Raw genomic sequence first — 20,383 nt, 5'->3', positions numbered from 1 at the left:
GAAGTGCTAAGGGAGAAGTAGTGCTTTTAACTGCTCTCCCTCACAGCTGTGCTTTAGTCGAGCTGTTCTGTGGAAACCAAATGTTCAAGGACACTTCATATTTATTTTGTAGGCCAAGTCTTCTGCCTCAGATTAGTGAGGTAACCCCCGCTTTGTTGACAACTTCTTCTTGGGCTGATTTAGTTGTGACACAAAGCCTTGCTTTCTGGGAAGTCTTCACAGGTGTGTGGCAGTGCTGGGATGTCCCTATCTTCCTGTTTAACTGGTAGAGAGCCCTTTGGTACGTGCTGAGGAGCTGCTTGGGATAAGCTCTTGACAGGTTTAAGCAAATAATAATATATGGGATGGGAAGCTGTTGCTGTTGAGGCAGGATGGGAATGAATTAATAATTAAGTTTATAAAGAGAATTTATAGTATAAGCTGAAACCTCTCCTTTTCTCTCTGACTGAACTGAGAATATCCATAGGAAGCCATCAATAAATTGTTGGCAAGTCCTTTGCATTCAAGTCAGTAAATGATGACATGGAACTTAGGATCATTCATCTTCCTTCTTTAAAGGATTTCTAAAGAATTGGATGGGTAACTTTTGGAAATTGATGTTTCCACAAAGGGAAGGGAAACAAATATATGAGTAATATTTGTATGAGGGTTACTGAGGAAATCAGTAACCCTCACCACCTAATTTCTTTTATAACCAGTTTTGTTTGCACTAGGTAGTGAAGAGCAGCTCACTAGCTGGTAATCCAACATTCAAATCCAAGTTTCATCCTTACAGGAAGAAAAAAAAAATCCCTAGGGACTTCTCTGTATTTAAACACTACAATGTGCTCTGTATGAGGCAGAACCAGCAGGGTTTGGGGAGCCAGGGGCTGCAGGGCTCACCTGTGTGGAAAGAGGCCGTGATTCCAGCTGGTTCCAACCAGCTCTAAACTAGACAAACCCCGCCCATTGCACACCAAAACCGCAGCTGGTCAGAGCAGCACACTCTGCCTCTGCTTGAACGTTTTAAAGAAAGGGTGGAAGCTGTTAGGGACAGGCTGCTGGGGTCTTGCTGTTTCTTGCAGCTGTATGGACAGAAAGTGTGTGTTACTCTTTCAGAGTCCCAAGGAAAGCAGAGGGTCCGGAGGGAAGGGCAGCTGACCGGGGAGTGGTTGCTCCCAGGGCTGCTGGCCAGGTGATGTGTCAGGTAGTGTAGAAACATTCCAAAGTGGCCAGTCTGAGAGGCTGAAGGTGTCTTGGAAAAGTCATAGAGCAATAAAGCTTTTGTTCAATAGAGGGGGAAAGAAAATGAGAGAGAAAAAAAAATCTCAGCAGAGTTTTCTCCGTGTTTTCAACTGAAGAGCAATTAATCTGAAATAGAAAATTCTGTTATCAAGCTGACCCATACCTTTCTTTAGGAGGCATAATATAGTTCTCTGTTATGTTATGCGCATTTCTGGTTTGTCTGACATACTTCTGTTTTTACTGTTGAATTGTATTGATTTTATTTTTTTAAATTACGCAAACTTTTACCAAAAGACAAACAGGGATTAAAGCAGAGGAGACACTAAAATGTTCAGCAGCTTTCAGATGACTTTTTAATCTTTTTCTTCAAAGAATATATTCCTTGTGAAATATTTCTGGGTTTTAAACTTTATTAAGAGCCAGGCACTTCTGAGAAAAGTGTTGCCACACTGATCACAGTGCCCTTCAATTAAACTGTGTGTTTATACAGCTTATTTCATGTCATGTCTCCTGTCCTTGGGCTCATGAAGGTTAGCTGGTACAAGGGTGCTGTACCTCAAGGGGGAAGCCAGAGGTGAGGCTGGAGATGCAGAACTGGCCAGTGCAGCAGAAGAGGAGCATGGAAGGATGAGGAAGGTAATCATGATCACCACCCACTTCCTGGGAAGTGACTGAAAGATGATTATTTTCTCTGTGCTGCCTGAGAGCTCTCCTGTGCCAGAAGTTCACGTGCTGGGGGCATCCAGGACAGACAGTGAGGAGTAATGCTCTGTAGGGCTCTTTTCCCTCTTTTTATTTTCCTCCTTGTTTTATGTACCTCCTCCCAAAATGTGTAGTCTTGGAATGCCATGGTGCAAAGTAGATTCTTGTGGGAAAGTTGCCGTTACCTGTCTTAATCTGATACGCACTGGGGACTGAGCTCTGCCTAGGGCTGGTGTGTCCTCAGCAGGAGAGAAGAGGGGAAGCCAAGCTCTCCCCATGCGCTGTTTGGATATGCTGTTTATGAACATCACCGCTTTATTCTTTCACAGGTACTTCAGGTTAATCTCTCTCAAGTGATTGTGACCATTCCCTTGTTCACTTGGCTCTTGGTCTCTGTTTTTTTTTTTGCTTTATAACCATTCCTGGAAATCAGATGAACAGGCAGAGTCCAGAAAAGAGAACTGCAGGAAGAAGTCACTCAGCTGCACCCTGCCGTTGCAGCCCAAGCTGAGATCTTGACAATTAGCTTTGTGTATAATGATGAAGCCAAACAGCATCCTGTAATAGGCTGGCAGAGGTAGGAGAAGTATAAAGCACTCTTCAAAATGGCACCTGTCACCAGAGGGAAAATGCAGTAAGCACATGAGATCTGGCACATTAAATATGGCAACACCATGAGACTATAGAAAACACTGTTTAAAAACAATTTCCAAAAGATAGTAAAGCTACCAATATTATTAATGTATTTTTTTCCAGTTGTAGAAGGAACATGAAGCCTCCTAGAGAGGCAGAAGGTCGGTAGGGAATGAGATTGGAAGGGAGTTCAGAGATCACTTTGAAATATTAATGCAGAATTAATTTCTGCATCTGGCTACAGGTAAGAGGAACTTGGGGGTGCTGGGCCCTGCTGTTTGTTAACAGAGAAGGGCTATTGGGAGATGTGGTGGTTGGAGTCTGTCTTGGGCATAGTGGTCTTGAAATGAGAGTTTTCAATTCTTGAAGTATGGAATGAAGTCACAAAACTTCTACCTTGGACTTACAGACTTTGGCCTGTTCAGGGTTGAGGCAGTCCCCTGGGAGGCAGTTCTGAGGGACACTGGACATTCTCCAAGAATAACATTTGAAAGGCACAGGAAAAGGCTAGCCCAATGCCATAAGACAAGCCAGCAGGGAAGAAAACTGGCCTGGATGAACAGGGAGCTTTTGATTGAACTCAATGGGAAAAACAAAAATATTTACCAGCTTGAAAGAAGGGACAAGTGGCTCAGGAGGATTACAAAGGTGTCATTAGGTTATGCAGGGAGAAAGTCAGAAAGGCCAAAGGCCCAGCTAGAATTTAATCTGGCAACTGCCATAAGAGATAACATGATTTTTTTTTCCAAATACATTAATAAAAAAGAGCCAAGGAGACTCTCCATCCTTTATTACATGTAGGGGAAACATTGCCACCAAGGATGAGGAAAAGGCTGAGGTACTTGATGCCTTCTTTGCTTCAATCTTTAACTGAAAGACCAGTTATTACCTGGGTGTCAGGCCCCCTGAGCTGGGAGATAGGGACAGGATAACACCCCTGTAATCCAGGAGGAAACAGTGACTTGCTGTTCCACTTAAAATTGCACAATCTGTGGGGTCAGGTGGGATCCCACTCAAGGGCACTGAGGGAGCTGGTGGACAAGCTCACAGAGCTGCTCTCCATCACTTACTGGCAGACCTGGTGAACTGGGGAAGTCCTAGAAGACTGAGGGTTAGCCAATGTGACACCCATCTACAAGAAGGCTGAAAGGAGGATCTGGAGAGCCACAAGCCCTTGAGCCTGACCTCAATACTAAGGAAGGCTGTGGAACAGATCATACTGAGTGTCACCAACCAGGGCCAGGCCCAGCCAGCACACATTCATGAGAGGCAGGTCTTGCCTAACAAACCTGACCCTACAAATTTCTGACTGTCTAAGTGTAACAGCAGTACTGACTATTTTCCCTTCATCTTGGGCTACTGCTTATTGTATTCAGGGAGGCTGATTGAAATGTAATGATGTTGTCATGTCTGGCTATCTGATTTTCTGTTTGTGGCCATTGCTTAGTTACATCATTGTTACTCTCTGTTGCAAATAACAGAGCCTGTAAATACTTTTTCTGGACAGCTTCAGTGAGATGCCATCATATCTGTGGCTGCTTTGTGTACAGTGATCTGGGAATCAGCAGCTATCAAAACTGCCAAATCATTTCTTCCCACAATCTGTTTATTTTTTGGTAGAAACTTGGTAATCTCATTCTCTGACTCTTTGCTGTGGCTTGCTTTATCCCACAGAGTGTCTATCTAACATTTCATTACAGCTATACAAGAGGGTGTGTATACTTCTTTCTTTTATTTCAGGAGAAAACATAGTTCTAAACCTACTCAAAGTGAATTGGATATTGCAGGGTTCATTCTGGAAAGGTGAAGTCATGATAAATACAGAAGATGCAGTTAAGAGACAGGTGCCGTAAATGTCCTCTGCCTTCAGCTGCAGTACTTTATTGGTCTAATATACTACATTTACAATATTTGCTCTCCTCTTACCTCAAACATTCACACGTGCTTGGTCTGCTATCCTCTCTGGGTTCAGGAGGAGGAGCTCTAAAGCTGTTGGTAAAATGCTAAAAACTAATTCCTCTAAATACTTGGGGAATCTGCTGGTGGATGTGTCCCTGTGGGATACCATTCTGTGTTTCTATGCCTAGCAGATTGATTAGTTCCCTATTGAATGCTGTTGTCAAATCTCACCTCTTCTACTCTCATTAGTAATGTAAGTCTGGAGAAAATTGAGATCTTCAGCTTTTTTCTGGTGGGTCCCCAAAATACTTCTGTCAGGTTGCTTGTGATGGGTAATATTCATTGTTCCAGACATTTAGCAGCTACCTAGGTATGCAAAGGTTTGCTGGACCTTTTCCCCTCATCTCTGTTTTTTGCTACCAAATTTGTAGTAAATTTACAAACACCACCCCAGGTGTTTGCAGTTCCTGTGTCCACACATTTACTTGAAATGGCATCACTAATCTCATGGGTACTTGGTTCGTTCCCCTGAAGACAACAGGGGCTGGTACAAACACTTTTTTCCAAGGCTAACCAAAGCTGTGTTGCTGTGTTTGTGCTGGATGTACATTTAAACATAGCTTTTATAGTTTAATGCCATAAAGTAGATGAAGTCTTGATAAAAATAGACAACAAAGACAAACAGTAATAAAACAAAGAAAGAAGTGAAGCTATACCACAGTGTACTTTCATTTAGCCTGTGAAGACTGGATGTTCATGACAAATTCTGGCTGATCTCTACCAGATCCTCCAGCTGGCCCCAGGCTAGACTCCTCCAGGGCTGGGTCCCTTGCTGCAAGAGCTGCCACTCTCTGCTTTGCTACCCCAGCAGTACTTTGTCTAAACCCAGAAGGATATTTTTAGTGCCCAGAACTGCAGGAATGACAGTTGACTTGGCCACAAAAGGGCTCAACTATTACTTGAAAATGTTGGGATCAAGCAAAGCATCTTGCTCAAGATGCAAAACCATCTCTAACCAGTTTCTCTGCATGTTCTGACATGCATCAAAGAATTACACTGCAAATCCATTTTAGTTAATAGTATAATATGTATCTATGGACACACATATATTTGCTAATAGTTAGATCATCCCTTTGCACCCTCTTTCCTGCAATTTTCTGCTAATTTGCAGGCCTATCCAGCTTCATAGGCTAACTCTCCTAATTACCTAGGTGTAAGCTGTATCAATTAAATCCTAGAAGGGAAACAATAGTGAAGTCCTTATTGAGATCCTTCATTTATAGTCTGGTTTTGAAACAACACTTGCACTTCTGTGATATAGACAACTGTAGTTTTCCTGTAATCATCTGATCACCTCTGGCTAAAACACTTGGTTTTACTTGGTATGGTAAGATTTAGGCTTGGAGGTTTTGAGACCTTCTGCAGAACTCATACTCTGAGAATTACACAGTTCTAACGTAATTATGTAAAAACAATCCTAATTGCTTTCATTGCAAAGTGCGAATGTAACATTTTGTTGTCTGACATCACAAATGCATGCCCTTAAAGAATTTTTAGAGTTCATTTCTTGCACTTGTTATCACTATTTCTACATGACATCGTATGTCATGTAGATCATACGATGTTTTATAAGAATATCACTCAATAATGAAGTTTTTTTCTTATTAGGAATGATTTGCCAGGTTTTGGGGACTTCTGAATAGCTGCTGTTACAATTTGAAAAGTTAAGTATTGCAGGATGCTTTTTTGGCTTCATGTAAGTTGGCTTCATGCACAATACATGTTGTACCATCAGTCAATCATTTAATTTCCATCTAGTTTGGGTTGTTTCCCTTTATTGCTGTCTGTGATTTGGTACCAAGGAAATATCAGTGAAGCACTGTTAGTCATGTAAGGCAGGAAATCACTTTCCTCAGGGCAGGGTGGACTAAAAGTAGGCATGAGCATGTGCAGATCCATCAGCAGCAGACTAGTGGCAGTCTTTACATGGTGAAGTTAAAAGATCGCCTGTGATGGCAGCCCTGTGTCTGTTTCCTTTGTTTTATCCATATATGCTTGGAACAAGGGATCCTTGATGATATTTCTATATCAGGGTTTACATTGTGCAGTGAGATGTCTCTTTGCATTTTGCAATTTTTGTTTGGACACATTTTTGTGTGCATATTTCAAACCCTGTATTGGTTAACTTGGCTTTTAAATTTAATAAGCAAGGCTATGAAAATTATAGGCAGCATTCTGATGGAAAGAACCTGGGCAGAAAAGAGCCTGGTGGACCACGGACCACAAGCTGACCAGGAGCCTGCAGATGTACTCACAGCCTGTGGAGCATGGCCTGCAAGGTCATGGGAGGTGATCCTTGCCCACCACTCAGCACTGGTGAGACACACCTGGAGGGCTGGTTCTGGAATCCCAGCATGGGGGAGGCATGTCCATACTGGAGCAAATCTGGCAAAGGGCCACTAAGGTGAGAAGGGGACTGGAGCACATGGTGCATGACAAGAGGCTGGGAGGGCTCTGCTGACTTTTCTTGCACTAGAGCAGGCTGTGCTGTCTGGTCAGGGTGTGAAACACCTGGCTCTGAAGGTGGGTGGGTGAAGGACACAAGTGAGACTCTCCTGTGTTCAATGCAGAGATGGCAGGAGACACCATGGGCACACATTGAAGTGTGGCAAGTTAGAATGAAAGGAAGGGTGGAGAAACACTGGATCAGGTAGCCCAGAGTGGTTGTGGAGTCCCTGTGCTGGGAGAAGACCTGTCATGAGTCCATCCATGGTGCTGCTGTGCATGGAAGGATTTAGGGAGACGAGAGAGGTCTGGGGCACTACAGAGCAATATTTCTTACAGGCAGCTGAGGAGGAACTGCAGTAATCCCTGAATTTAGTGGCTGTACTGATAAAGGAGGGATTTTATGAATGTGCCAGTATGTCTCATGCTCGGGAAGGTCAGCCATCCTTGATCGCAGTGGCATGGGGGAGCTGCCATAGAATGAGGGACACCTGAATGTGGCAAAGTCCTTCAGTGAGGTCCCTGGTGTATGAGGGACTATTCTCTAATGAAGGAGTAAAGCATTTGGTTAAAAGCGTGTGTTTCCAAGGGGGCATTCTGTACTTAGGGCTTGGGGTGGGAGCAGGCAGCTCTATGGAAGGCTCAGCTCAGTTATCACGGCAGCCCCAGAAGCAGTGTGAACGCTGGGAAATTTTAACAAAGGAGGAGAAAACAAATCAAGCCACTTTCCCACCAGTCTAAATCTCAAAGTGTAGCCACAGTGGTGTTTCGATTTCCTCCTCTTTTTTTTTTTTTTTTTTTTCATTACTTTTTAACTAACCGGCTTGTTCACGGTGCATCTTTGTGACCTTTGTATCAGCTCTCATTACGGATGAATGATGTCACATCCTTCCCTTTTTTTTCCTTCAAATGCTCACCATTCCTTTTCATAAGAAGCAAGTGACAGACCAAAGTGTTGTAGTTATCCTCATATACTTTAATTTCTTAAACATCCTTTCAGCTGAGCAGGGAATTCCGTGGTGTCTTGAAAGCAGGGACAGGTGAGTTTTGTGCCTTCTCTACAGCGCCGGCTCTGTCCTACCAAGTCTGTGCCCCTTTGTCTTCTGCAGTTCAAAAAATGATTTATAGGGTTAACCCAGCTGTGTTGTGTGGAAGGTGGGGAATGTAAAGGGGTCTGTAAAAGGCAGGGTGGGCTGTGTTTTGCTGCCTGTAGCAATGGCAGTGCATGCTGGCATTTCTGGGCAGGAGGAGAAAACTTTCTGGTGACCCAGAGCTGATCATTTGTGTATTGGCTGCCTCTCCTCTGTCCCCGAAGTGCCCGTGACTTGCATTAGGACACCTCCCATTACCTCTAAGAAGCCATTTTCTGGTCACATGAGAAGTTCCATATGTGACCTAGGCACAGTGATCATGGGAGAAATGACAAACGGGATTGTGCCAGCAGAGTTCTCTGTGCTGTTTGCGATTTGTTTGGTTTCCCCTTCCCAGAGTTTTTTGCATACGTGTCTCAAGTTCAGAATGACTGGAAGTGCTAGAGGGTGACAGATGAGTTCTCTAATGGTGTTCCCAGAGTTTGTTGTGCACTGCTATGAAGCTAGGACACACCTGTAAAGGAAGGCTCTTACTCTGCTGCCTTCTCTGTCAGGTTTTTTTCTTTCCTTCCCTTCAGGCTGTCTCAAGAGAGCAGACTCTGGCTGGAGAAAGAATGCTCAGGATGCCCAGCTGCCTCCTAAAGCTGACCAGGATGGTGCTCAGCCACAAACCCTGTGCCCTGTTTATCCTCATCATTGGGTTTGTATCCTTTGCCTACATCAAGTTGTACTGGGGCATCTGGAAGGACCCAAAGAGCAGAGCCCCCACCTATGGCTTGTCTGCTGAGATCAGCTGTGCTCACTATGTGCCTTCTGCCCTCGACATTGCTGGTGGGCCCTCTCCTCCCACAGGAAATGTGTTTTTTGTGGAGACCTCAGAGCAAACTTCCCCAAGTTACCTGTTCTCGTGCTCTGTGGAGTCAGCGGCCAGGACACACCCTGCGTCAAGAGTTATGGTGCTCATGAAAGGTTTGGCCAAAGGGAACGCCTCCTTACCCAAGCACTGGGCTTTCTCCTTGCTGAGCTGCTTCCCCAACGTGGAAATCCGGCCCCTAGACTTGACAGAGCTCTTTTCTGGAACGCCTCTGAAAAGGTGGTACTTATGGCCTCTGCGGCACTGGGAGCCTCATTTTTTACCCGTCCTCTCTGACGCCTGCAGAATCGTCCTCATGTGGAAATTTGGTGGCATCTACCTGGATACAGACTTCATTGTGCTTAAGAACTTAGAGAACCTCACCAATGCCCTTGGGATTCAGGATGACAATGAACTGAATGGGGCCTTTCTGTCCTTTAAGGCCAAGCACCAGTTCATGGAGCTGTGCATGCAGGACTTTGTGCAGAATTACAATGGCTGGGTCTGGGGGCACCAGGGCCCAGAGCTTCTAACTCGTGTCTTCAAGAAGTGGTGCTCCCTCGGGACTATCAAGAGCATGAGCTGCAAAGGTGTGAGTGCTCTTGCCCAAGAAGTTGTTTATCCTATTCCCTGGCAGGACTGGAAGAAGTTGTTTGAGGCAGTCAGTGCCTTGGAGCTTCAGAAACTCCTTAAGAACACCTATGCAGTGCACATATGGAACAAACTGAGCCATGGGACCAAGTTGGAGATCCCCTCCCAGGCTCTGCTGGCTCAGCTCTATTCCCAGTTCTGCCCTGCCACCTATGCAAAGATGAAACAGGACTCGGAAGAGTTGTCCAGTCATGCAGTGTGACCTGGGGGACCTTGGCTGCAGAGGTGTTCCCCAGGCTGAAGGAAACCGAGCGCCTTAGACCTACCCCAGAGTTGGTTTTTAGTCCCTGGAGCAGGTGTTCTTTGTGACAGCTCTGTGGTTTTGTACCTGATATTTCTGATATCTGACTCAGATCCTTTGTGTTTCAAATTTACAGCTTGACCTGACTTCAGCGTCTCTTCCTGTCCTTCACGAGACCTGTTGCTGCAAGGAAGGTTAAAGTCATTCATCAGCATCCCTCTGCTGATTCTCTCTTGGTGTTCTCCAATGGTTCCTCCTGTAAATCCCAGCCTGAGCAGCCCCTTGTGATGATTCAACCGCTGTAGGTACCTTTGGCTTGCTCTCTGTGGCATTTTTGAGTTTGCGAATCGATACCAGTCAGTGCCAAAGGGCACAGATTGCTGGGGCTCAGAGCAGAATCCATGGCTGGCAAAGATCTGTAACACATGGAGAAATACATGAAGTGTATATGAAATTTGCTTTAAGAAGCAGAAAACAGTTTCGGTCCCTGCATGGCTCAGTATGAACTTGTTCTAAATGTCTTAAGAGAGAAAAGTTCAAATTATACTTCCTACTGTTTCTGATTCCACAGCAGTGGGATGACTTGTCTGGGACTCCTCAGGAAAACAAATAGACAAAAGCAGTTCCTTGAGGAGCGGAAATTATAAAGATCCTTGCTCTGCTGTAGTATTTCTTGTAGATACCAACATCTAAGCAGCCATTGTTGCACTCTGAAGGGGCTCAGCATTGCCTGTTTCTGCAGTGCTGTGAGGAGGATTACATCCCTTTCATTGGAATATTGAGACCATTGTGGAAGTCCAGAGGACAACATGTCCACATCAACAGAAGGAGCAGGTGCAGGACTCCGAGCACTGTTGCCATGGACAAAAATAAAAACTCAGAAGCACATGAAGGTTGGAAAAGACCTCCAAGATCAGGGAGTCCAACCTTCAATTCTGTATCACCACGCCCACTAGCCTTTATCCCAAAGTGCCATGTGTACTCATTTTCTGGAGCACTTTCAGGGATGCAGACTCCACCACTTCCCTTGGGAGCCTGTGGCACACAGTGCTTAAGCACTCTGAAATTTTTCCTTGTATCCAAGCTGAACCTACCGTTGTGCAGGAAGTGCTGCATCCAGCTCTGGAATCCCAGCACAGGAAGGACAGGGAGCTGCTTCAGCCAGAGCAGGGACACCAAGGGGATCAGAGGGATGGAGCAGCTTTGCTGGGAGGAAAGGCTGAGAGAAGTGGGAATGCTCTGCCTGGAGAAGAGAAGGCTTTGAGGTGACATAATCATGGCCCTCCACTGCCTTAAGGGAGCTTAAAGGAAAGGTGCAGAGCAACTCTTTGCAAGGGCCTGGAGTGACAGGACAAGGGGGAATGGCTTCACACTGACAGAGAGCAGGTTTAGATTGGATATGGGAAGAAATTCTTCCCTGTGAGGGTGGTGAGACCCTGGCACAGCTTGCCCAGAGCAGCTGTGGCTGCCCCTGGGTCCCTGGAAGTGTCCAAGGCCAGATTGGATGGGGCTCGGAGATACCTGGGATAGTGGAAGGTGTCCCTGTCCATGGCAGGAAGCGTGGAACAAGATGATCTTTAATGTCCCTTCCAACCCAGACCATTCTAGTGATTTCCCCTCATCCTGTCCCCTGTTCCCTGGGAGCAGAGCCTGACCCCCACCTGGCTGCACCCTCCTATCAGGGAGGTGTGGTGAGCAGTAAGGTCGCTCCTGAGCCTCCTTTTCCTCCAGGTTAAACACCCCCAGCTCCTTCAGCCACTCCTCATCAGACTTGTGCTCCAGCCCCTTGCCCAGCTCTGTTCCCTCCTCTGGACACGCTCCAGCCCCTCAATGTCCATCTTGCAGTGCCAGGCCCAGAACTGGACACAGCACTTGGGGTGAGGCCTCCCCAGTGCCCACAACAGGGGGACAGTCACTGCCCTGCTCCTGCTGGCCACACCATTGCTGACCTAGCCCAGGAGTCATTGGCCTTCTTGCCCTCCTGGCCATGCACTGTGGACCAGCAGGCCCAGGCTCTTTCCTGCTGGGCTCTTCCCAGCCACTCTTCCCAGCCTGGAGCTGCTGGGGGTTGTGACCCAGGGGCAGTACCTGGCACTTCAGGTCTTGATGAACCTCAAGGATATGAACCGGGACTGGCTCTGACAGTGGGCCCTGGGGCACAGCACCAGTGACCCACTGCCAGCTGGATTAATTCCACCACCATTTCCTGGGCCCAGCCATCCAGGCAGTTTATTCCCAGCAAACAGGGAACCTGTTAAATCCGTGAGCTGCAAGGACAATGCTCTCCAGGGGAGCACTGCGGGAGCAGTGATCAAAGGCTTTATTGAAGGCCCAGGTACACAACATCCGCAGCCTTTCCCACTGTTGGGTGTTCACAGAAGGAGGTTGGGTCAGTCAAGCAGGACCTGCTTGAACTCATGCTGGCTGGGCCTGATGCCCCAGTGGTGCAGCACGCATCATGGAATTGCACTCCAAGTAATCTGTTCCATACCCTTCCCTGGCACTGAGGTCAGGCTGACAGGCCTCTGGTTCCCCCAGCTGTCCTTCCAAGCCTTCTCATACAGGGGTGTCACATTGTCCAACCTCCCTGGAGCTCTCCAGTTCACCAGGACTGCTGATTAATGATGGAGAGAGGACCTTTGTGAGCTGCTTCAGCAGCTCCCAGCAGAAGGATGGCATCTTCCTAGACTTGTGCATGTCTGGGCAGCACAGCAGCTCACTAACAACTTCCTCCTGCAGTGTGGGGACTTTGTTCTGCTCCCTGTTTCTGTCTTCTGGCTCAGGGGGCTGGATATGCAGGGCTTTTGGTTAAAGGCTGAGGTCAAGAAGGTATTGAGTACCTCAACCTGTTCCTCATCCCTGGAGGTCATGTTCCCACCCCAGCATGCAATAAAGGATGGAGAATCTCCTTGGCCTCTTTTTGTCATTAATGCATTTGGAAATGCTCTTTTTCTTAACTTTTATACTGGTGGCCGGATTGACTTCCTAGCTGGACTTTTACCTTTTTAGTTTTCTCTCTGATTAACTTCATGGCATCCTTGTAGTTTTCCTGAGTTGCCTGACCCTTCTTCCAGAGCTGCTAAACCCTCTGTTCTTCCTGAGTCCCAGTGGAAGCTTGCTGTTCATCCAGGCCAGCCTTCCTTGAACCAGCTTACGGCACATTGCAATGGGCTCCTGCTCCACCTTGATGACCTCCTTCCTGAGGAACGTCCACCTTCCTGGGCTCCTTGGCCCCTCAGGACTGCCTCCCAAGGGATTCTCTCAGCCTGTGATCTGAACAGACCAAAGCCTGTCCTTCACAAATCTAAGGCAGTGGTTTTGCTGACCTCATTCCTCCTTCTTCCTCCCTTCACCGAGAACTGAAACTGAATCGTGTCACGGTCACTGTACCCAAGATGGCCTCTGGCAACCTCATCTCCCACCAGTGCTCCTCTGTTTGCAAACAGCAGATTCCCTGGTGGCCTTCCCTGGTGGGCTCGCTTGCCAGCTGTATCAGAAAGTTCTCCAGCACATGTTCCAGGAACTTCCTGGAGCGTCTCCTGTCTGCTGGGTGGGATTCCAGCAGACACCTGGTAACTTGAAGATGCCACTGTGGATGTAGGCAGTGGATGCTCAGTGGGTCATCCATCTATCCCTAATGCAAATCACTGCCCACCACTCAGCACTGGTGAGACACACCTGGAGGGCTGGTTCTGGAATCCCAGCATGGGGGAGGCGTGTCCATACTGGAGCAAATCTGGCAAAGGGCCACTAAGGTGAGAAGGGGACTGGAGCACATGGTGCATGACAAGAGGCTGGGAGGGCTCTGCTGACTTTTCTTGCACTAGAGCAGGCTGTGCTGTCTGGTCAGGGTGTGAAACACCTGGCTCTGAAGGTGGGTGGGTGAAGGACACAAGTGAGACTCTCCTGTGTTCAATGCAGAGATGGCAGGAGACACCATGGGCACACATTGAAGTGTGGCAAGTTAGAATGAAAGGAAGGGTGGAGAAACACTGGATCAGGTAGCCCAGAGTGGTTGTGGAGTCCCTGTGCTGGGAGAAGACCTGTCATGAGTCCATCCATGGTGCTGCTGTGCATGGAAGGATTTAGGGAGACGAGAGAGGTCTGGGGCACTACAGAGCAATATTTCTTACAGGCAGCTGAGGAGGAACTGCAGTAATCCCTGAATTTAGTGGCTGTACTGATAAAGGAGGGATTTTATGAATGTGCCAGTATGTCTCATGCTCGGGAAGGTCAGCCATCCTTGATCGCAGTGGCATGGGGGAGCTGCCATAGAATGAGGGACACCTGAATGTGGCAAAGTCCTTCAGTGAGGTCCCTGGTGTATGAGGGACTATTCTCTAATGAAGGAGTAAAGCATTTGGTTAAAAGCGTGTGTTTCCAAGGGGGCATTCTGTACTTAGGGCTTGGGGTGGGAGCAGGCAGCTCTATGGAAGGCTCAGCTCAGTTATCACGGCAGCCCCAGAAGCAGTGTGAACGCTGGGAAATTTTAACAAAGGAGGAGAAAACAAAACCAAACATTTTCCTGCCGCAGACTAAATTTTAAAGTGTAGTGACAATGAGGTTTGAATTTTGTCCTTTTTTTTATGATTACTTTTTATTTCAATGGGTTCTTTGACGCACTACGTACATCCTTTTTATGCGCTGCTCACTGGATAAATGTCTGATGTCACATCCTTCATCTATTGTGTTTTTCCACGTATTCAGACTTTTTCTCTTGTACTTTCTTTTAAGAAGGAGGAAGTACAGAACACAGAATTGTAGGCGCTCTCACAGACACCTACCTCTTAAAACTCTTCTCCAGCTGAGCAGTGAATACTGTGGTGTCTTGAAAGCACGGACAGGTGAGTAGAGTTTGCAGTTTCTTTGCAGTGGCCATTGTATTTTCAGAGGAAGAAATAGAGCCAGGCTTCCTGTGTTTGTTTTGTGAAAGAATTGCACTGGCTAATGCAGTGAGTGAAGCGTTGCCTTGTCCGCTCCAAAAGCAGAAGTGTATTTTTACATTTGTAGAGGTGTGATGGTAGTCAAGTTCTGTCCTTTGCTGAAAATGCGCCCACAACCTTGAACATTGCTTGTGGTTAGATTAATGTGACGCTCTCCTGCCCCTCTACTACACAGGAACTTCCCACTAAGCCTCTACTGCTTTCTCTCCTTGTGCTTGCAAAGCAAAAAATTATTTACAGGGTTAACCCAGCTGTGTTGTGTGGAGGGTGGGGAATGTAAAGGGGTCTGTAAAAGGCAGGGTGGGCTGGGTTTTGCTGCCTGTAGCACTGGCAGCACAAGCTGGTATTTCTGTGCAGGCAGAGAAAACTTTCTGGTGATCCAGAGCTGATCATTTGTGTATTGGCTGCCCCCTCCTCTGTCCCCCAGTGCCTGGTGCAGAGTGGTGGCTCCGTGCTCTGACATTTGGGTGCCTCCCAGTGTGGCTGACAAGGCATTTTTGGCTACAGGGGAAGCTCCGTATGTGACCCAGGCACAGTGATCAAGGAGCAATGACAAATTGGACTGTGCCAGCTGGGTGCTTTGTTGTGTTCCCTGCCACTTTGGTTACAGCTGCTGGATTAAAGCTTTTCCCCTTTCCTGAACCTTTCTGTCCTGGGGCTTTTGAGATGGAGCTCAGGGAGGCAGGGAATTGTTTAGGATGAAAGACACCTTTGAGTGCCTGGGCCCGACCCCAAAGCCTGCTCTGCCAAGTCCAGCACTAAACCAAGTCCCTAAGTGCCACACCTACATGTCTGTTAAATACCACCAGAGACAGTGGCTCCACCACTTTCTTGGGCAGCCTGTGCCAATGCCTACTAACTCTTCCAGGGAGTAAAATTCTGAGTAATGTCCACTCAAACCTTGGCACAACTTGAGACCATTTCCTCTGGCCCTAAAAGCAATAACCTTCCTCACTGCTTCTTCATGTGCCCTTGCCCATTGACCATTGTGGTGGGCACAGGAGGTGCTGCTTCTGCTGCCCCTCGCTATAAGGAGAAGCAAGGGCAGCAATGCTGATGTTAATGCTGGGGATGGAGCTAGACTGACTTACCTGTTTGTTGCTGCCTTGTTAATAATCTCTTCTACTCCATCCCTCCCTTTTGCCAGGAAAAGAGAGGAAGTAAGGGCAGGAGAGTGGAGGGATTGCCTGTCCACCAGCAGGATCCACTGAGAGAACGGAGCAGGGCAGGGCCCGTGTAGGGAAGGGTTGGGATTGTCGGCAGGGTTGGGAAGCAGCCCTGACAATCCTTTTACCAAGGCAGTTCATGACTTTATTGTCTGCATCTACCTCCTGAGCTGCCCTGCATCCATCCCTTTCCCAGCCTCCATCCATCCTGCCAGGCTAGGCTGCCATGAATAATGGACCAGGCTCCCTGCAGGGGCAGGTGGTTCATTTGGAAAGGCAGCAACTGCCGGCTCAACAACTGGAAGACTGAGGCTTATGTTTGGTTTGGGGGAAGGACACCTTGTGTATCAGGAGAAAACAAGTCCCCTCATGATAACCAGCTGTCAGTGGGCAGCAGCTCCACACAGTCTCTGTTGACAGGGCTCCAGGAATGGTCATAAGGAACATTCCTATTTCCTCCTGCCCGGGGTTTTGCATACGTGTCTCAGGTCTCATGTTGACAGAGACCTGAAGTTCTAGAGGGTGACAGATGAGTTCTCTAATGGTGTTCCCAGAGTTTGTTGTGCACTGCTATGAAGCTAGGACACACCTGTAAAGGAAGGCTCTTACTCTGCTGCCTTCTCTGTCAGGTTTTTTCTCTTCTTTCCTTGCCTTCAGATTATGATGGCTGTCTCGGGAGAGCATGCTCTGGCTGGAGAAAGAATGCTCAGGATGCCCAGCTGCCTCCTAAAGCTGACCAGGATGGTGCTCAGCCACAAACCCTGTGCCCTGTTTATCCTCATCATTGGGTTTGTATCCTTTGCCTACATCAAGTTGTACTGGGGCATCTGGAAGGACCCAAAGAGCAGAGCCCCCACCTATGGCTTGTCTGCTGAGATCAGCTGTGCTCACTATGTGCCTTCTGCCCTCGACATTGCTGGTGGGCCCTCTCCTCCCACAGGAAATGTGTTTTTTGTGGAGACCTCAGAGCAAACTTCCCCAAGTTACCTGTTCTCGTGCTCTGTGGAGTCAGTGGCCAGGACACACCCTGCGTCAAGAGTTGTGGTGCTCATGAAAGGTTTGGCCAAAGGGAACGCCTCCTTACCCAAGCACTGGGCTTTCTCCTTGCTGAGCTGCTTCCCCAACGTGGAAATCCGGCCCCTAGACTTGACAGAGCTCTTTTCTGGAACGCCTCTGGCACAGTGGTTCTTGCAGCCTCAGCGGCAACAGGAGCCTCATTTTTTACATGTCCTCTCTGACGCCTGCAGAATCGTCCTCATGTGGAAATTTGGTGGCATCTACCTGGATACAGACTTCATTGTGCTTAAGAACTTAGAGAACCTCACCAATGCCCTTGGGATTCAGGATGACAATGAACTGAATGGGGCCTTTCTGTCCTTTAAGGCCAAGCACCAGTTCATGGAGCTGTGCATGCAGGACTTTGTGCAGAATTACAATGGCTGGGTCTGGGGGCACCAGGGCCCAGAGCTTCTAACTCGTGTCTTCAAGAAGTGGTGCTCCCTCGGGACTATCAAGAGCATGAGCTGCAAAGGTGTGAGTGCTCTTGCCCAAGAAGTTGTTTATCCTATTCCCTGGCAGGACTGGAAGAAGTTGTTTGAGGCAGTCAGTGCCTTGGAGCTTCAGAAACTCCTTAAGAACACCTATGCAGTGCACATATGGAACAAACTGAGCCATGGGACCAAGTTGGAGATCCCCTCCCAGGCTCTGCTGGCTCAGCTCTATTCCCAGTTCTGCCCTGCCACCTATGCAAAGATGAAACAGGACTCGGAAGAGTTGTCCAGTCATGCAGTGTGACCTGGGGGACCTTGGCTGCAGAGGTGTTCCCCAGGCTGAAGGAAACCGAGCGCCTTAGACCTACCCCAGAGTTGGTTTTTAGTCCCTGGAGCAGGTGTTCTTTGTGACAGCTCTGTGGTTTTGTGCCTGATATTCCCTCCAGGCCCTTCACCATCTCCAGAATCCTACTTTGGACACTCTCTAACAGCTTTAGATCTTTCTTATATTGTGGCACCCAAAACACAATATTCACAGTGAGGCCACCCCAGCCCAGAGCAGAGTGGGACGATCACCTCCCTGCCCTGTCTGGCCATGCTGGGCCTGTTGCCCCAGGACAGGGCTGTCCCTCCTGGCTTCCAGGGCACTGCTGCCCCATGTCCAACTGGCCATCAACCAAGACCCCCAGGTCCCTGTCCACAACACTGCTCTCCAGCCTCTCATTCCCAGTCTGTCTGTACATCCAGGGCTGTCCTGTTCCAGGTGCAGAATCCAGCCCTTGCCTTTGTTAACTTCACGCAATTGGTAATTGCCCAGCCCTGTCATTTATCCAGGGCTCTCTGCAGGGTCTCTTCGCCCTTGAGGGAGTCAACAGCTCCTCCCAGTTTTGTATCATCTGCAAGCTTACTTAGTATCCCTTCCTGTCCTGCATCCAAGGTTTTTATGAGGATTTTTAAGAGCGCAGGGCCTAAGAGGGGCCCTGTGGAACCCCACAAGTGATAGGCTGCCAGTCTGCTGTCACCCAGGTACTGTCATTCGTTGTGCTTGACCCATGAGCAAGTTGCTCAGCCATCACACAGTGTGTTTATCCAGCTGTGTGCTGCACACTGAGATAGATTATATCCAAAGCTTTACTGAAATCCAAAAAGATTACATCTACTGATGTTTTTTGATCAACTGGGTGGGTTACCCTAGCATAAAAGGAAATTATTTTTGAAAAGCGGGACTTTCCTCTCATGAAGATGTGCTGGCTGCGACCAATGACTGTGTTGTCCTTCAGGTGTTTTTCAATACATCCCAGAATAATCATAATAATCTCCATAATTTTACCAGGCACTGGAGTGAGACTGACAGGCCTGTAGCTTCCAGGGTCATCCTTCTTGCCCTCTTTGAAAACTGGGATCTCTACAGATTCTCAAGACTGTTGGAAAATTATCAAGTGATGCCTCGCAATGATAGCAGCCAGCTCTTTATGGATTCTCAGATTAATCCCGTCATACCCCATAGACCTATAGGGATCCAGCTGGAGCAGCAGATCCCTCATACCTTCAGGGTTAACTCAGAGTTTATCATTCTCATCCATAGTCACAGCCCTCTAGCTCAGGGTGCTGGGACCTCTCTAGTCCATCATCAGTGCTGAAGACAGAGGCAAAGAAAGCATTAAACATCTCTGCCTTGTCCATGGCCCTGTTTGTGAGGTGATCATCCTCATCCTGTAATGGGCTGATGTAATTTCAGCACTGCCTTTTGCCATTAATATATTTTTAAAACCATCCTTTTATTTACCAAACTTTTATAGACTTTTATATCCCAAACATTTCTGGTGGCTTCAATTGCAATGGAGCTTTGGCCACACAAATTCTCGCCCTACAGTGGTGAGCAGCATCTCTGTATTCCTTCCACATCACCTGACCTTGCTTCCACTGGGCATACACCTTCCTTTTTTACCTTATCTCCATAAGAAGATTCCTGTTCAGCCAAGGTGGCCTTCTGCCTCATCTGCTTGATTTCCGATTTTTAGGAATTGCCTGTTCCTCTGTCCTCAGGAATTGGTGCTTAAAAACTGACCAGCACTGATGGACCCCAGGACCTTTAAAACCATTTTTCCAGGTGTGTTGGTTCTCAAATCAAATCTCAAATCTCAAAATCTCAAATTTTGAGGAAAAAAAAAATCTCAATTTTTTTTCTCAAAATCTCAAATTCAAGACCTCAAAAATCTCAAATTGACGAACCAAAACCACTACACCAGGGGACTTTACTTATTGGTTCCCTGAGCAGCCTGAAGTTGCTCTTCCCATGTCCAGGGTTGAAGTTTTGTTGGCACTTTTCCTCCTGTCACCAAAGATTTTAAACTGTATCACTTCATGTTCACTGTGGCCAAGACAGCCATCAATCTCCACTCAATAGGATCACAAGATCCACTCTGTTGACAGGCAAAAAATTAAGGAGGGAGGGCATCTTTCTGAGTCAGCTCTCTTAGTACCTGTAGCATGAAGTTGTCATCCAGGTGTTTCAGGAATACATAGGGAGTATATGAAAATTGTGTTAAAGAAACACAAAATATTTTAAGGCCTGCTGTGGATCTGATGACCATCTCCCCACCTAAATGTGTTCCCTGTGTGTCCAGGTTATTATATTGTAATAATGCATTTGAAATAAACCTCTTATGAAATGAGAAGAGGAGACTAAAAAATCCTGGATTTCTGCCTGTGCCAAATCAAAGCTTCTGTCTGGAAGGTAAAGTGTAAGCAATGTGTGATTATTGCTCTTTTAGATATGCAGTGGCTAATAAATATGAGAAATATGTATATCAATTTTAATAGAATTTTTTCCTAAATGCCATTATTTGCTGAAAAGTACAGAAGGAAAGACTGATGTAATTTAGATGTAAATTTAATGTGAGCGTTAAAGTATGGAGTATGTTTCATGATTTCTCAGACAGTGTTACAGCACACTACTGATTAAACACTCCATTGCAGACCAAA

At 47.1% G+C, this 20,383-nt stretch overlaps 2 protein-coding genes across 2 annotated transcripts; both read left to right on the top strand.

Annotated features, from left to right (window-relative positions):
• Positions 1-7,891: 7,891 nt before the first annotated feature.
• Positions 7,892-10,900, top strand: LOC128788899 (lactosylceramide 4-alpha-galactosyltransferase-like). The gene is made up of 2 exons (XM_053944227.1): positions 7,892-8,003; positions 8,633-10,900. Exon 2 carries the CDS (start codon positions 8,669-8,671, stop codon positions 9,758-9,760), a length of 1,092 nt encoding a protein of 363 aa, XP_053800202.1. The 5' UTR covers positions 7,892-8,003; positions 8,633-8,668; the 3' UTR covers positions 9,761-10,900.
• A 3,692-nt stretch (positions 10,901-14,592) lies between these two features.
• On the top strand, positions 14,593-20,383 carry LOC128787733 (lactosylceramide 4-alpha-galactosyltransferase-like). The gene is made up of 2 exons (XM_053942109.1): positions 14,593-14,643; positions 16,566-20,383. The coding sequence occupies exon 2, from the start codon at positions 16,569-16,571 to the stop codon at positions 17,700-17,702; it is 1,134 nt and encodes a 377-aa protein (XP_053798084.1). The 5' UTR covers positions 14,593-14,643; positions 16,566-16,568; the 3' UTR covers positions 17,703-20,383.

Source organism: Vidua chalybeata, chromosome 5, assembly GCF_026979565.1.
Source record: "Vidua chalybeata isolate OUT-0048 chromosome 5, bVidCha1 merged haplotype, whole genome shotgun sequence".
NCBI classification, from domain to species: Eukaryota; Metazoa; Chordata; class Aves; order Passeriformes; family Viduidae; genus Vidua; species Vidua chalybeata.
This window is presented reverse-complemented; position numbering and strand designations above follow the sequence as displayed.